The sequence below is a fragment of the Hemitrygon akajei genome, chromosome 30 (assembly GCF_048418815.1).
Source record: "Hemitrygon akajei chromosome 30, sHemAka1.3, whole genome shotgun sequence".
Classification (NCBI taxonomy): domain Eukaryota; kingdom Metazoa; phylum Chordata; class Chondrichthyes; order Myliobatiformes; family Dasyatidae; genus Hemitrygon; species Hemitrygon akajei.
This window is the reverse complement of record NC_133153.1, coordinates 43852406-43868650: the sequence shown is the minus strand read 5'-3', so window position 1 is coordinate 43868650 and position 16245 is coordinate 43852406. Positions and strand designations below refer to the sequence as shown.

The window sequence follows — 16245 nt, the reverse complement described above, 5'->3', positions numbered from 1 at the left end:
TACTTGCAGTTTTGTTAAGGTTAACAAATCGGCTGACTTGCCCTTTAAGGACAGTAATTGTCCTGTAAGCAAGAACAGATCTTCTATAGGGTTGAGGTGTCAGGAAAAGAAAAGCAGTGTAACGGAGGTGCAAGTGAAGACTGATTTATTCCTGTCAGGGCCCCCCCCACCCACCACCACCACTAGTAAAACGTGCTTCAGTGACATTCCACTTCAGCCACAGTCCGAGCCACCACTGTGCATGTGGATAAACATACTAAAACATCTGATGCACCTTCTCGAGCAAGTAGGTTGTGCCAAGCAAACCCTGTTCTTAACTGGATTTCAAAATTCAGGTGAATGATTGGGTCCAGAGTGTTGTGAAGCCTGTTTAATGCCAGGCATGAAAGTGATTGCATACTGCAATGCCAGCTGTTAAGAGGATTTCTTTTAATTCATGAAACATTGTCAACTTAAGACAATAACCAACAAAATAACAGATGTTAGCCAAGATTTCATAATTTATCATGATGGCTTCCCTCTAGGGCAAGTACAGTATGAAAGCTGAGTTATGGTTATTACAGTGACGAGGGACACTCTTATTGTGACCACTGGAAATTCACACAATTGTAGAAGAGTATGTAGGCTGCTGGTGACTGGATTTTCTGCTCAGAAATGCTGGTCACTTTTGCATCATTGAATTCATGCCAGTTCTGTGTCAGTGGATTTTTGCAGAAGGCAGTATAGTGACCACTCTCCAAGGTACCAGTGTGGTTCTGTGGAAAACACACAAATGTCAACTTTTAAAGTTCTGAATAAAAATGTCCATATGTAAAGATGAAAATCAGCTTTATTTGTTACATTCAGTGAAATGCACTGTTCGTGTCGATGACCAGCACAGTCTGAGTATGTGCTGGGGGTAGCCCACAAGCCTCATCAGCTTCCAGCACCAACAGGCCAGGCCCACAACTTATTGAACATTACAAATTTGTACATTTTTGGACCCAGAGGAATCACGGGGAGACTATACAAACTCCACACAGCTGCTCTATGACTCCCACCATGTTATTGAGGGTTCTGTGTATATCGAGAGGTATGTATTGCATTGTGATATGGCTCACTAAGTACTTGTAGTGGTGAGAGATGAGTTGGCACAAATTCCTTGTTTCTCTGGTCTATGATGAAGGTAACTAATAAATACCAATGTAAAGACTGAGCTAAAGTACATGCTACTGACCCAACACCAGGGTGAGAGGCATCTCACTTGGGTACCAATAGCAAAGGCAGGATGCAGAAGCAGGTTCTGCTGAGAGAATTTGAGCAACTGAAAACCAAATCCATCTACACTTTTCCTAACTGAATGCCAATTTAAACACCTTTTAAATGCTGTCATTGTGTCTGCCCTACCATTTCCTCTCTCAGTCCGTACTTAATATTCACCATTATCTATATGGAAACACTCACCCCTCTCACATAGAAGCATAGAAAACCTACAGCACAATACAGGCCCTTCAGCCCACAAAGCTGTGCCAAACATGTGCTTACCTAGGGTTACCCATAGCCCTCTATTTTTCTGAGCTCCAAGTACCTATCCAGGAGTCTCTTAAAATACCCTATCGTATCCGCCTCCACCACCAACCAGCAGCTCATTCCACACACTCACCATTCTCTGCGTAAAAAAAAGCTTACTCCTGACACTTCCTCTGTACCTACTTCCAAGCACCTTAAAACCCTGCCCTTTCATACTAGCCATTTCAGCCCTGGGAAAAAGCCTCTGACTATCCACATGATCAATGCCTCTCATGCCTCTTCACACATTTGTAGAATGCCTTGGGGGTTTTCCTTAATCCCATCCACCAAGCACTTCTCATGGCCCCACTGAACACACTGCTCCCCTTCTGGCTCTCCTAATTTCATTCTTAAACTGCTTCCTGCTAGCCTTATAATCTTCTAGATCTCTATCATTACCTAGTTTTTTTGAACCTTTCGTAAGCTCTTCTTCTTGACTAGATTTACAACAGCTTTTGTACACCATGGTTCCTGTCCCCTACCATCCTTGCCATGACCTACCTATGACAAAGCCATGCTGACTATTCCCAATCATATTATGCCTCTCCAAATGTTCATAAATCCTGCCTTTCAGGGTCTTCTCCATCAAATTACCAGCCACTGAAGTAAGACTCACTGGTCTATAACTTCCTGGATTATCTCTACTCCCTTTCTTGAATAAGAGAACAACATCTGCAACCCTCCAATCCTCCGGAACCCTTCCCGTCTCCACTGATGATGCAAAGATCATCACCAGAGGCTCAGCAATCTCCTCCCTCACCTTCCACAGTAGCCTGGGATACATCTTGTTCAGTCCTGGTGACTTATCCAACTTGATGCTTTCCAAAGCCCTGGCACATCCTCTTTCTTAATGCTCAAGCTTTCAGTCTGCTGTAAGTCATCCCTACAATCGCCAAGATCCTTTTCCATAGTGAATACTGAAGTTAAGTATTCATTGAGTACCTCTGCTATCTCCTCTGGTTCCATACACACTTTTTCACTGTCACACTTGATTGGTCCTATTCTCTCACGTCTTATCCTCTTGCTCTTCACATATTTGTAGAATGCCTTGGGGGTTTTCCTTAATCCTGTCCACCAAGCCCTTCTCATGGCCCCTTCTGGCTCTCCTAATTTCATTCTGAAACTCCTTCCTGCTAGCCTTATAATCTTATAGATCTCTATCATTACCTAGTTTTTTTGAACCTTTCGTAAACTCTTCTTTTCTTCTTGACTAGATTTACAACAGCTTTTGTACACCATGGTTCCTGTCCCCTACCATCCTTGCCCTGTCTCATTGGAACGTACCTATGCAGAACTCCACACAAATATCCCCTGAACATTTGCCACATTTCTTCTGTACGTTTCCCTGAAAACACCTGTTTCCAATTTAAGCTTCCAATTTCCTGCCTGATAGCCTCATAATTTCCCTTACTCCAATTAAACACTTTTCTAACTTGTCCGTTCCTATCCCTCTCCAGGATAGAATTGTGATCACTTTCTCCAGAATGCTCTCCCACTGAGAGATCTGACACCTGACCAGGTTCATTTCCCAATACCAGATCAAGTACAGCCTCTCCTCTTGTAGGCTTATCTACATATTGTGTCAAGAAACCTTCCTGAACACACCTAACAAACTCCACCCCATCTAAACCTCTCACTTTAGGGAAATGCCAATCGATATTTGGGAAATTAAAATCTCCCACCACAACAACCCTGTTATTATTACATCTTTCCAGAATCTGTCTCCCTATCTGCTCCTCGATGTCCCTGTAACTATTGGGTGGTCTATAAAAAAAAAACCCAGTAGAGTTATTGACCCCTTACTGTTTCTAACTTCCACCCACAGAGACTCCATAGACAATCCCTCCATGAAGTCCACCTTTTCTGCAGCCGTGAAACTATCTCTGATCAACAGTGCCACGCCCCCACCTCTTTTGCCTCCCTCCCTGTCCTTTCTGAAACATCTAAAGCCCAGCACTCCCTACCCCTGAGCCATCCCAGTCTCTGTAATGGCCACCACATCATAGCTCCAAGTACTGATCTGCTTTGTTTATAATACTCTTGTATTAAAATAGACACATCTCAGCGTGTCCCTCCTCTATCACCTACCTATCCTCCCTCTTGCACGGTCTCCAAACATTCTCTATTTGTGAGCCAACCGCCTCTTCCTCCGTCTCTCCAGTTCGGTTCTCACCCCCAACAATTCTTGTTTAAACTCTCCCTAGCAGCCTTTGCAAGCTTCCCCACCAGGATATTGGTCCTCCTGGGATTAAAGGGCAACCCGTCCTTTTTGCAACCTCTCCTTAAATCTGTGCCTTCTAGTTCAAGACATTCCTTCTCTACCGAAAAAGTTTCCAACTATCTATCCTCTTTACTCCCCCTCAGGATGTTATAAATCTTTGTGAGATCACCCCATAACCTCCTTCACCTCCGGGAGAATAACCCCACCCTGTCCAAACCTACAATTGTCCTTTCCAGGTAATATCCTGGTGCATCTCTTCCACATTCTCCATCACTACCACATTGTCTCTGCAGTGTGATGACCAGAACTGTGCACAGTACTCCAAGTGAAGCCTGACCAATTTCTTGTATGAAGAGAAGAGAAATTTCTTCACACACAAGATATTGAAAGTGGCTGTGACATTGGTATGTAGAAATTCAGGGACTGTAGATATTTGTGGAGAATAAATAATTTCTAGTGTGCAGGGTAGGTATCAAGGGGTATGTAGAGACCAGGGAAATCTACTTTTAAGGTCAATAATCAGCCATCATATGAATGGGCCGATTGGCCTGTTGTTCCAGTATGACTTTTTTTAAGGTTCACCTGTCTGATCCTTCATTTCCATCTGTATTGTGGGTTCCACACACACCCTGGAGAGAGAGGGGATTAGTACTGCCCATCTCCACACACAGGGCCAGCCCTCACTGCCTCACCCCTCGAATAGCCCCCTTGGCAAGGGATCAGACTCACCACCACGGCATACAGCTGGTACTTTGGGTGTTGAGTTGCTGGAGTGGTTGTGTACTGGGTCAGATCGAGGTCTTCCAGTGGAAAGGTCACCATGCTGGTCAGTTTCCTGTTTCCATGGTCACCTGATTCAAAGCTGGTGATGAGGAATGGGATTTATTATGTAAATTGGTTAAATTGTAGAGCCAGTGAACAAGTGTGGGGTGATAGCTTGACAAACAGTAGTGTGGACAGAAGGGCAGAAAGTTCCCTCTGCTGATGGTGACTTCTGCACACAGGAGCTCAGCATGCCCTAGGCTGGATCATCAGCCAGAGAGCTATCAAACTGCGGCAACATCGACTCAGTGCTGTGAGCTACAAGTCAGCTGTGTCAAGGAAAGCTCCAGCTGCCCCCTTCAGGGGTCAGAGACACTGCTGTGACCGTGGCTGCCTCCCACCACCCGGGCCTGCATTCCCTCCACCCACCCATCCGGGGGGTGAGAGGGAGAACTCACCGCTTCAAGTGAATGATGATGATGTCTGGAGCTTTCAGCAGCTGGATACACTCCAACTGGTCCTGCTTCTGGCTGCAGAAGGAGCAGTAAGGCCGGTCTCTCGAGCTCAGGACCTCTTCTTTAAAAAACAGCCTGAAGCAATCCTGGAATTAACAGCTGTTGTTAGCAGGGCCCTAATCAGTCTGTCAGAAACACACACGCACAAACCTGCCTCTCTTTTGGTCATTGCGTTCAGAGATGGGCTTAATCAATCTGACTGCACACTCTCCACTGACCTCTGTGATTGCCAACTTCCTATTGTTATCACCTTTTCTAAAGAATCAGATTTGAAAACACATGACTTCCCAGAGGCAGAGCCCACATGGACGGTTCTAATGAGTCCTTACTGTATCGTGGAGGCTGTATTACAACCAGGTTAGACCAACATCCTGGGCTGCTACCTTCAACCAACATGCAGTCCTACAGCTCTCTGTTCTCATCTCTGGTTTACATTGCCTTTTGCCATTCCTCATACATAATGCTTCACATTATCAAACCATCCACTGGACTGTTTATTCATTTCCATGGATGCTGCCAGACCTGCAGAGTTCCTCCAGTGTTGCTCTGGATTTCCAGCATCTGTGGACTCACTTGTGATTAAACCACCCAGCTCCCTTTTGGCCATTTCCATGTATTTCCAGCAAATCCAGATTTCTGCAATCTCATGTAGTCTGAAACACAACCCAGTTCCTGCTTCCAGCTAGCTCCTAGTGTTCTATCAGTCAGGAACTGACCAAGTAGCTTCATCACAATGTTCTGACCGTATCATTTGTAAGTCCATATCTAGCTCACCAGCCACTTTTTCCTACTTGCTTCATCAGAAACTCTATGCAGTTAATTAATTCAAGTTTTCTTTAACTGATCCATGCTGCTGTTCTCTAACTAACCCTAATGCCTCCACCATTGTGTTCTGTGCAGTAATGGCCTGATTGCCTACTATCCCAGTAATCATTCTGTTCTTCAGTTTATGTTGGAGCCACGTGCAGGAGTGCTCCTGGTGAAACCCACAATGAATACCAGCAGGCAGATACCATTTCACAACATTGTCACTGATAGCTTCGACAGATATGGATGGAGCAGAGCTCGTGTTTCTAACCAACCTGGTGCAAGTTAGGTTCAGATTCCCTCATTTCCAATGCTTTCCCTCGGAGAACCACCCAACTCCCAGTCTCTTTCCTACCATTTAATGGAATTTCCATGCCTCTTGCAGCAACTTCAGAATTTTCTCCCTCTTCCCTGCAACCTCTTGAAAACAGTAAGTCCCAGTCTAGCAATTTCCTGTTCACTGTCCTGAAGAGATCTGATTTGGTGTTAGTTCATTGAACATGCATTATGTAATGGCGAGTGATTACCTGAATGGAACATATTCTGTCTGGTGGCATTGGCAGAGAGAGGCTCAGGAAGCTCTCTGTTTGATTGGAGTTGTGGTAACAATTCAGACAGAGCTTTACGTAGCTCAGTTGCCCCTGGAAAAGCCTCGTAACAATTGATGTTTCCACATTTCTCACGCCTGTGGACTAAGCACAGCACATCTTTCATTTCACCGTCATTCTCTAAAGAACAGGTGTACAAGCTGCAGACCCTCACAGCATTTGGTCAGAGCCCAATGGTGAGGCAGGGCCACTGCCTCATGATGCCAGCAACGTGGGTTTGATATCAACCACAGGTGCTGTCCATGTGGAGTTCACACATTCTCCTCATGCAGCCCAGGTGTAAACCCCATTCCTATGTGGAAAAACGATCACAACAGTGAACATTGTAAGCAAATAGAGTGGTGGCCTGGTACAATGAATAATGTGAGTTGCTTAGTTGTAAATGTTACGAATTAACTACATTTCCTGAGGAAGGGGCAGGGTTGGCATTAGTTTCAGAGTCTGGTTGACAGGGAAGTACATCACTGACAGCTCTTCACAGTAAAATGCTGCTCCCTGCAGGAAAAGAGTCTGGCACATCCCCCAGTCACTCACCTTCTTCAGATCAGCATGGAGAACATTGAGGAAAAACAGCAGAAGTTCCTGTGCATCCTGCTGGCTCCCATCAGAGAATGGCGGGTGCACCTTCCCAAGAACTCTCTTCACCTCATCCGGGAAGACATACATGTAGTCACCCAGCCACATGTCCATCAATAAAGCCGAGAAGGCATTGGAGAGCTCCCCTCGGCCTCTGCACAGGGAACATCCGTCAGAGCTGAGTCCAACCCAAAGCTGATGACCCAGGGCTGGTTCACCCTTCATTCACAGCCCAGCTTCTCCCATCACGCCCACCCATCCCGCTCTCATTAACCCCACCCACCCCTCTCCCCTCACCTGTTCCCTTCCCACCACTTATCTCACCTCTCCCTCCCCATCTCCTTTCACCAACCCCTCTACAAACTCTACCATGCAATCCACAACCTCATCCTCCCCTCCTCACTCTCTGGTTGCACTGTAGGCCCCACTGCACCCCCTCACCTCATCGCAATCCCTCACCCTGCCTCCCCTTACCCCATTCTCCCCTCCCCACCTCCCCCTCTCCCCCCTCCTCTCGCACCGGTTGATATGGTGGCTATAGGCCCCACTGAGGAAGTGCTCAGCCAGTGGCCCACTGTGCTTCAGGCACTGCAGCACGCAGTTGAGATAGCAACTGTTGCCCGAGTTCCCGAGGCCTGTCTGACCTGCGGCCCTGGGCTGCCGCCCACTGACGCTGCCCGACTCTGGCACCGGGACGCCAGCCAAGTGAGGCACCAGATGGTAGTAGCGAGTCCTGGGGAGAGGGAGAAGGGGAAGGGTAGGGATGGAGAGAGAGAGGGAGGATGATGGAATAAGGGGAGAGGGAGAGAGAGAGAGGGAGGTGTTGACGGAATAGAAACAATCATAACTGTATTGCCTAGAGACCCTGGACTGCCAACCGAGTGTGGGCTCTGAGTCAGGGTCAGGGTCTGGAACTTGCTGAAATTCACCCCGTCTCCTCCCGTTACCCTCAGCCAAACCACAGAACCTCCAACTCCCACCTGTTTGGCTCCAGGCAGCTGAAAAACAAAAACCGGCCCTTTGGTCCATCCTGCCCTGCTACCTCTGTACATGATCACTGATGAAATTTAACTGGGAGGCTGCAGAAACATTCTGTGAATTTCTGACTTGAATCAGCTGCTTTACCTGAGGTAATTTGGAACTAATTTGGCAGGAACAGGTGCCACAGTCGTGTAGTGGTTAGCACGATGTTGTTGTAGCTTATCAGAGTTCAGTGTTCAATTTCAACGCTGTCTGTGAGGAATTTGTGCATCCATCCATCATCATTTGGGTTTCCTCAGGGTGCTCCAGTTTCCTCCCACATTCCAAAAACGTACCGGTTAGTGGTTAATTGGTCATTGTAAATTGTCTTGTGATTAGACTAGGGTTAAATCGGTGGGTGCTGTGAGGCAAAGGGTTAGGGTTGGGGTTAAAGTTACTGAGAGAATCTGCCCTGATTCTCTAAGTAAATAAATGAAAGGAGTACTTGTACAAACATGAGAAAATCATAGAGTAAAAAGTGTACAGAGTACTTGAATATGAGGGGACACGTTCACTCAGATATAGACGTCAATGGAGAAACAGTAAGAAACAAGAGATAATCTGCAGTTGCTAGAAATCCCACAAAATGCTGGGAAGGCAGCTCAGGCGGTATCTGTGGAAAAGAGCAAACTGTTGACATTTCAGGCCTCATCAGTTCTTGCTGAGTACCTGCAGCCTTTTGTCTGTGTTGCAGACGAGTGATTTGGAGGATTGTCTGTGTTGCAGACGAGTGATTTGGAGGATTGTCTGTGTTGCAGACAAGTGATTTGGGAGGATTGTCTGTGTTGCAGACTAGTGATTTGGAGGACTGTCTGTATTGGAAGGTTTTGTCTGTGTTGCAGACGAGTGATTTGGAGGATTGTCTGTGTTGCAGACAAGTGATTTGGAGGATTGTCTGTGTTGCAGACGAGTGATTTGGAGGATTGTCTGTGTTGGAAGGTTTTGTCTGTGTTGCAGGCGAGTGATTTGGAGGATTGTCTGTGTTGCAGACGAGTGATTTGGAGGATTGTCTGTGTTGCAGACAAGTGATTTGGAGGATTGTCTGTGTTGCAGACGAGTGATTTGGAGGATTGTCTGTGTTGCAGACAAGTGATTTGGAGGATTGTCTGTGTTGCAGACGAGTGATTTGGAGGATTGTCTGTGTTGCAGACAAGTGATTTGGAGGATTGTCTGTGTTGGAAGGTTTTGTCTGTGTTGCAGACGAGTGATTTGGAGGATTGTCTGTGTTGCAGACAAGTGATTTGGAGGATTGTCTGTGTTGCAGACGAGTGATTTGTAGGATTGTCTGTGTTGGAAGGTTTTGTCTGTGTTGCAGACAAGTGATTTGGAGGATTGTCTGTGTTGCAGATGAGTGATTTGGAGGATTGTCTGTGTTGCAGACAAGTGATTTGGAGGATTGTGTTGGAAGGTTTTGTCTGTGTTGCAGACGAGTGATTTGGAGGATTGTCTGTGTTGCAGACGAGTGATTTGGAGGATTGTCTGTGTTGGAAGGTTTTGTCTGTGTTGCAGACGAGTGATTTGGAGGATTGTCTGTGTTGCAGACGAGTGATTTGGAGGATTGTCTGTGTTGGAAGGTTTTGTCTGTGTTGCAGACAAGTGATTTGGAGGATTGTCTGTGTTGCAGATGAGTGATTTGGAGGATTGTCTGTGTTGCAGACAAGTGATTTGGAGGATTGTGTTGGAAGGTTTTGTCTGTGTTGCAGACGAGTGATTTGGAGGATTGTCTGTGTTGCAGACGAGTGATTTGGAGGATTGTCTGTGTTGCAGACGAGTGATTTGGAGGATTGTCTGTGTTGGAAGGTTTTGTCTGTGTTGCAGGCGAGTGATTTGGAGGATTGTCTGTGTTGCAGACGAGTGATTTGGAGGATTGTCTGTGTTGCAGACGAGTGATTTGGAGGATTGTCTGTGTTGCAGGCGAGTGATTTGGAGGATTGTCTGTGTTGCAGACGAGTGATTTGGAGGATTGTCTGTGTTGCAGACAAGTGATTTGGAGGATTGCCTGTTGGAAGGTTTTGTCTGTGTTGCAGAGGGGTGATTTAGGAGGGTTGAATGCTGAACTGCATCCATTTTGGTGTAAGGAATCCGAGAAAGCCAAGCAGAAATATGATCTCTGACACATGACGGCAGGAGCTGTAACTCACCGTCCCAAGAGACAGAGGTTTCAGTCTGTTAGGGGCTGGTAACAATGATTAAGAAGAAAGTCACTGCAGTAATGAAGGAAAAGGGATTGGACACGCTGGAGGCAGGAAGCATGTTCCCGCTGATGGGTGAGTCCAGAACTAGAGGCCACAGTTTAAGAATAAGGGGTAGGCCATTTAGAACAGAGATGCAGAAACACTTTTGCACCCAGAGAGTGGTGGATATGTGGAATGCTCTGCTCCAGAAGGCAGTGGAGGCCAAGTCTCTGGATGCATTCAAGAGAGAGTTAGATAGAGCTCTTATAGATAGCGGGGTCAAGGGATATGGGGAGAGGGCAGGAACGGGGTACTGATTGTGGATGATCAGCCATGATCACAGTGAATGGCGGTGCTGGCTAGAAGGGCCGAATGGCCTACTCCTGCACCTATTGTCTAGAAAATGTTCTAGAAGGTTCTTCAAGTGGTGTCATGTGGGTAGAGATTAGTAATAACATTTTTCTCACACAAAACAAGCTGTTGCAGGCAAATGTGGGAGTGGAGCACTTGGGTTGAAGGAAGGCTGGTTTCTATGTCAATAGACAGGACCTGGCATAGACTGGAAAGCAGGAATATCACCAAACAAAAGTAGTCAGGGGAAGGGAAGGGACACTGCAGGCTGAGAAAGGAAGCAAGAAGCATCTAGTGGGTATAGGAAACCGAATCTGATGCAGATTTTCAGGAACTGGGCGAGGGGGCTGCTTAAAAATGAAAGCAGGAGAGAGGCCAAAGAGGGGTCGTAAAATATCACTAGCAGATAAGTTAAGGAAATCCCATAGTGTTTTACAAGTGCATTGAAAGCAAAAGGATACCAGGGAACAAGTGACCAGAGGAAGAATCTGTGCCTGTGCCAGGTCCTAAACAAATACTGTACTTGCAATGGACCAGGACATTCAGCTGGGCAGAGAACTTGTAGAACATGTTACAATTGAAAAGAAAGAAGTATGAGATGCCATGGCAGGCATAAAGATGGATAAATCCCCAGGCCTGATGAGATATATCCCAGGTTGCTATGGGATTATGGGCTTCTGAAAGAGATGTTTCAACCTCTGGCCAGAGATGAGATGTCAAGTGATTGGGTAACAGCAAATTATGGTACCTTCATTCAAGGGATGAGTCTGGTATTAGAAGCCAGTTAGTCTAGCCCAGGATGAACCTACACAGAAAGGCAGGGATGGTCAACACAACATTGCTGGTGGGAATTCCAGCTCCTGCCTGACTAATCTGAATCTTTTGAGGAGGTAACAAGCTATATTGATGAGGGCAGAGTAGTTGAAGTGGACTTCAGATGGGAAGCTGGGCCAAAAGGGTGAAATCCAAATAATCCAAGACAGTTTGGCCTGGTCCCAATAGACAGTGATCGGTCACATTTGTGACTGGATACCTGAGGTGAGAAGGGGGTCTGTGTTCAGTTACACCTCAATATGGATTGGAAACATTCAACCTAACCTTAAATCAGTGATCTGATTAGTAAGATCATAGATAATATAAACATTTGTGGAATTGTGGACATCAGAAAAGGTTGTTGAAAGATACAAAAACACCTTTTAAAAAGGTATATTGTCCAATCAACATAATAATTATATTAAATTTATCATGCATGTGATTAAACACATGATTAAAATTCTTTGCCCACTGCCAACCAATAGATTTTCTGAAATATTATGATGATAAATGGCACTAGACATAAAGTGAGGTTTGTATAAAATGTTGGTCAGGCTACACTTGGAGTGTTATGAACAGGTCTGGTGATTCCACTACGGGTAGGATGCGATAGAGAGAGTGGAGGAGTTCATCGTGATGTTCCCCTCCCATCCATCGCATAATCTCTCTGACATTCTACCATAATCTCTCTGACATCCTACCGTCAGGTAGAAAGAACAGCAGTGCAAGAACAAGGGTTATTCAGCTGGGTAACAGCTTCCCACCCAGTACACGTTATCTATCGCAGCGTCACTACCAGAATAGTATTGTATATTTAACTGTGTGTCATGTGCACTTTGTCAAGCTGTACAATGTTTCATTATCTGTCAGTATCAGTGTTAATACTGATACTCTATTCTTGCAACCTGGCCCCAGAGGAACAATGTTTTGTTTAGATCTGAATGGTTAAATGAAATAAACTTGAATGGAAGGTAGGATTAGAGAGGGTGCATTAATTCTTACTGGAATGTGGGAGGCAGAGGGAAGGCCTCCTATAAAATTAAGAGGGGCATTGATAGTTTAGGTAGTCCAAATCTTATCCCCTGATCAGGGGAGTCCTGGGGACAGGTTGAAGGTGAGAGAGGACATTATGGGGTGAGTTTTCCACACAGAGGATGGTGGTTATGGTAGAGGTGGTAGAGACAGATGAGTGTAGGCCGGGTATGTCAGTCAGTACAGTCAAGATACGCTAGCGTGCCTGTTTCTGTTTGAGCAGCTTACCTGCTGTTGTTATCCTCCATGAATACGGGGCATCATTACCAAGCTACAGAACTCCCAGGAAGCACAGCTGCCAGCATCTCACTGCAGGAAGTGACATCACAAAGTGACCCTGAGCACCCAGCACCCAGGCATTGTGGACAGGCTCAGTGACCAAAACTCTGTCCAAGTGCCAAATGGCCACAAGCAGCAGGGCGAGGGATAGAACTCGCCAGTTCCCAGTGAGTGACAAGTAGCCAGAGGTCATAATACAAGCAATAACTAGCCAATCAGAGATAATGGGTGAAGTCACTTCAATTCAAACTACTGCCGTCTAGAATATTCTGCAATGACTTGCAATTTCCTTAAGGCTGGTGTTTACCAGCAATGCCTTGGCCTGGACAATCAAGTTCCCCACAGCCTCTGGAACTGAAGCTTTTTTTGCTCAGTCAGTTGTCCTGATCCTCTCACAGAAATGAAGAGGAATTTCTTTAGACAGAGTGTGGTGAATCTGTGGAATTCATTGCCACAGGCAGCTGTCATTGGGTATATTTAAAGCAGAGGCTGATAAGTTCTTGATCAGAATCAGGTTCAATATCACCAGCATATATCATGAAATGTGTTTTTTTTTTTGCAGTGACAGCACAGAAATTGGATCACTGAGTGTGTGCCTTCAGGCACCCGTACCTCCCTCCTGATGGTAACAGTGAGAAGCGGGCATGCTCTGGGTGATGGGGGTCCTTAATGATGGATGCCGCCTTTTTGAGGCATCGCCCTTTGAAGATGTCCTGGATACTGCAGAGGGTAGTACCCATGATGGAGCTGACTGAGATTACAACTCTCTGCAGTTTACTTACGTCCTGTGCAGTTACACCGCTCCCCACCATACCAGATGGTGATGTAGCCAGTTAGAATGCTCTCCATAGTACATCTCCATGAGAGTGGCAGCTGTGTGGAATGAGCTTCCAGCAGAAGTGGTAGAGGTAGGTTCGGTATTGTCATTTAAAGTAAAATTGGATAGGTGTATGGATAGGAAAGGAATGGAGGGTTATGGGCTGAGTGCGGGTCAGTGGGACTAGGTGAGAGTAAGCGTCAACACGGACTAGAAGGGCTGAGATGGCCTGTTTCCATGCTGTAATTGTTATATAGTTACATCTGTAGAAATTTGCAAGTGTCTTTGGTGACATACCAATTCTCCTCAAACTCCTAATGACATATAGCCACTATCATGCCTTCCTTTTCGCCGCATCGATATGTTGGGTTCAGAATGGATACTCAGAAATATTGACATGCAAGAACTTGAAATTGCTCATTTGCCCCTCTTCTGATCCCTCTATGACTGGTGTGTGTTTCCTTGTCTTACCCTTTCTGATGTCCACAATCAATTCTTTGCTCTTAAGTGCAAGGTTGTTGCTGAAACACCACTCCACTAGCTGATATATCTCGCTCCTGTATGCACCCTTGTCACCATCTGAAATTCTGCCAATAGTATTGTCAGCAAATTTATAGATGCTATTAAGCTATGCCTAGCAACACAGTCATGGGTGTAGAGAGAGCAGAGCAGTGGGCTAAGCACACACCCCTGAGGTGCACCAGTATTGATTAAGATGTTATTTCTGATCCATACATACTGGTATCTTCCGATGAGGAAGTCGAGAATCCATTTGCATTCAAAGGTTATGAGCAGATGAGTCAGGGGTCAAAGGTCATAGGGAGAAGGTAGGAGAATGGGGTCGAAAGGGATAGTAAATCAGATATACTGGAATGGTAGAGTAGACTTGATGGGCCAAATGGCCTCATTCCATTCCTATATCTCATGATCACACTCTCTTCTGTAAAGAGATGCAGCCTCTGTCCACAGCTCCCTGCACTGTTATCACGTTACGGACACCATTTTGATGTCCAGTTCCCCAGACACATTCCCAGCCAGGATTTGGAATAGGTGGATGAATCTGGGGAAGTGGGGGGTCAACTGCATGAATGGTTCATAATGTCAATAGTGAATTGGATATACAGCTGGATACAGGGAATCAACTGGAAACAGGGAATAAGCTGGAAATAGGGAATCAGCTGGATACAGAGAACTGGATATAGGAATCAGCTGGATAGAGGGAACTGCATATATGGATTCAGCTGGTTATTAGGAATTACATATAGGAATCAGTTGGAAATAGGAAATCATCTGGATATAGGCAATTAGTTGGAAATAGGGAGGAGTATATTGGGCATTGGCTAGATATAAAGAATCAGATGGATACAGGGAACTAGATATAGAGAATCAGCTGGGTATAGGGAATAATCTGGAAATACGGAATCAGGTGGATACACGGAACTGGATATAGGGAATCAGATGGATATAGGGAATAATCTGGAAATAGGGAATCAGATGGATACACGGAACTGGATATAGGGAATCAGCTGGATGTAGGGAAGCAACTGGAAATAGGCAACAGTATATTGGAAATCAGCTGGATACAGAGAATCTGCTGGATATAGCACATTAGTGGTGGACCAATCGATTCACAGAGAGAGCTTCGCACAGGTCGGGAAGAAGATCTTTAAAAACGAGCACTTCGTGGGGCTCGGTGCATTAGCAGCAGGACAATCAATTCACAATTCATTCGCAGGAGCAAATATAAGTAAAGCGGAGCAGCCATTGTGTGAGTGGACCAGTATAGAGTGGGAACTTGAGGCTTTGGTGAGGAGGTACAGGTTAGTAGCTGGAGAGACTTTTGTAGTGGTTGAATAAAAAGTTACTAAATTACAGCTAATTAAATAAAGTAGGGATGATGCAGGATCAGGTGATGTGCTGTAGCTGCATGATGTGGGAGCTGGTGGACCCCATTGTGGTTCCTGGTGACCACATGTGCAGCAAGTGTTGGCTGCTCGAGGAACTCGGGCTCAAAGTTGATGACCCGCAATCTGAGCTTCAAACACTGTGACACATCAGAGAGGGGGAGAGTTACCTGGATTCTCTGTTTCAGGAGGTACTCACACCCATTAGATTGGCTGCCTCAAATTCAGTCTGTGGTCAGGGACAGGAGGGTGTGACTGTGAGTGAGGTGGGTAGTGGGATCCAAGAGACAGTACTGGAGGAGCCTTTGCCCTTGAGCTTGTCCAACAGGTCTGAGATTCTTGCCCCCTGTGTGGATGAGAGTGGGGGCTGTAGGTAGGATGAGCAACCGAACTGTGGCACCGTGGTTCAGGGAGCTATTCAAGGGGGGTGGGGGGGAAGAGAAGAGAAATGTGGCGGTAATTGGGGTAGTATAGTCAAGGAAATAGACAAAGTTCTCTGTTGCAGGGATAGAGCATCCTGAAGACTGTGCTGCCTGCCTGGTGTCTGGGATCAGGACGTCTTATCTGACCTACGGTGGGAGGGGAAAGATCCAGTTGTCATGGTCCATGTGGCTATCAATTACATAGTAGAACAAGGAAAGAGGTTCTGCAGAGGGAATTTGAGCAGCTAGGGACTAAATTAAAAAGCAGAACCAAAAAGGTAGTAATCTCTGGATTACTACTTGAGCTACAAGCAAATTGGCAGAGGGTCAAAAAGATTAGAGAGTTAAATCATGGCTCAAGATTGGTGTGGGAGAAGTGGGTTTGAATTCATGGGA

The 16245-nt window shown here is 45.8% G+C and overlaps 1 protein-coding gene across 3 annotated transcripts; it reads right to left on the bottom strand.

Moving 5' to 3' along the window:
- Positions 1–492: 492 nt before the first annotated feature.
- On the bottom strand, positions 493–12761 carry LOC140718710 (ubiquitin carboxyl-terminal hydrolase 50-like). Of its 3 annotated transcripts, XM_073032789.1 has the most exons (7): positions 12656–12761; positions 7558–7770; positions 6996–7191; positions 6381–6545; positions 4990–5132; positions 4499–4631; positions 493–755 (listed from the first exon to the last, which is right to left on the bottom strand). In XM_073032789.1, exons 1-7 carry the CDS (start codon positions 12673–12675, stop codon positions 579–581), a joined length of 1047 nt encoding a protein of 348 aa, XP_072888890.1. In that variant the 5' UTR covers positions 12676–12761; the 3' UTR covers positions 493–578. The 3 variants fall into 3 exon arrangements, with proteins under 3 accessions (XP_072888890.1, XP_072888888.1, XP_072888889.1); XM_073032787.1 differs by lacking the exon at positions 12656–12761 and having other exon boundaries at positions 7558–8727; XM_073032788.1 differs by lacking the exons at positions 4499–4631; positions 12656–12761 and having other exon boundaries at positions 549–755; positions 7558–8727.
- Between the last annotated feature and the right edge of the window lie 3484 nt (positions 12762–16245).

Coding starts and splice junctions, on each gene's coding strand:
- LOC140718710 (XM_073032787.1), bottom strand. CDS start 8,066: ATGGACCAAAGGGCCGGTTTTTGTTTTTCAGCTGCCTGGAGCCAAACA. Junction 5,133..6,380: donor ACAGAATATGTTCCATTCAG/GTAATCACTCGC, acceptor TGTTAATTCCAG/GATTGCTTCAGGCTGTTTTT. Junction 4,632..4,989: donor ATCATCATTCACTTGAAGCG/GTGAGTTCTCCC, acceptor CCTCATCACCAG/CTTTGAATCAGGTGACCATG.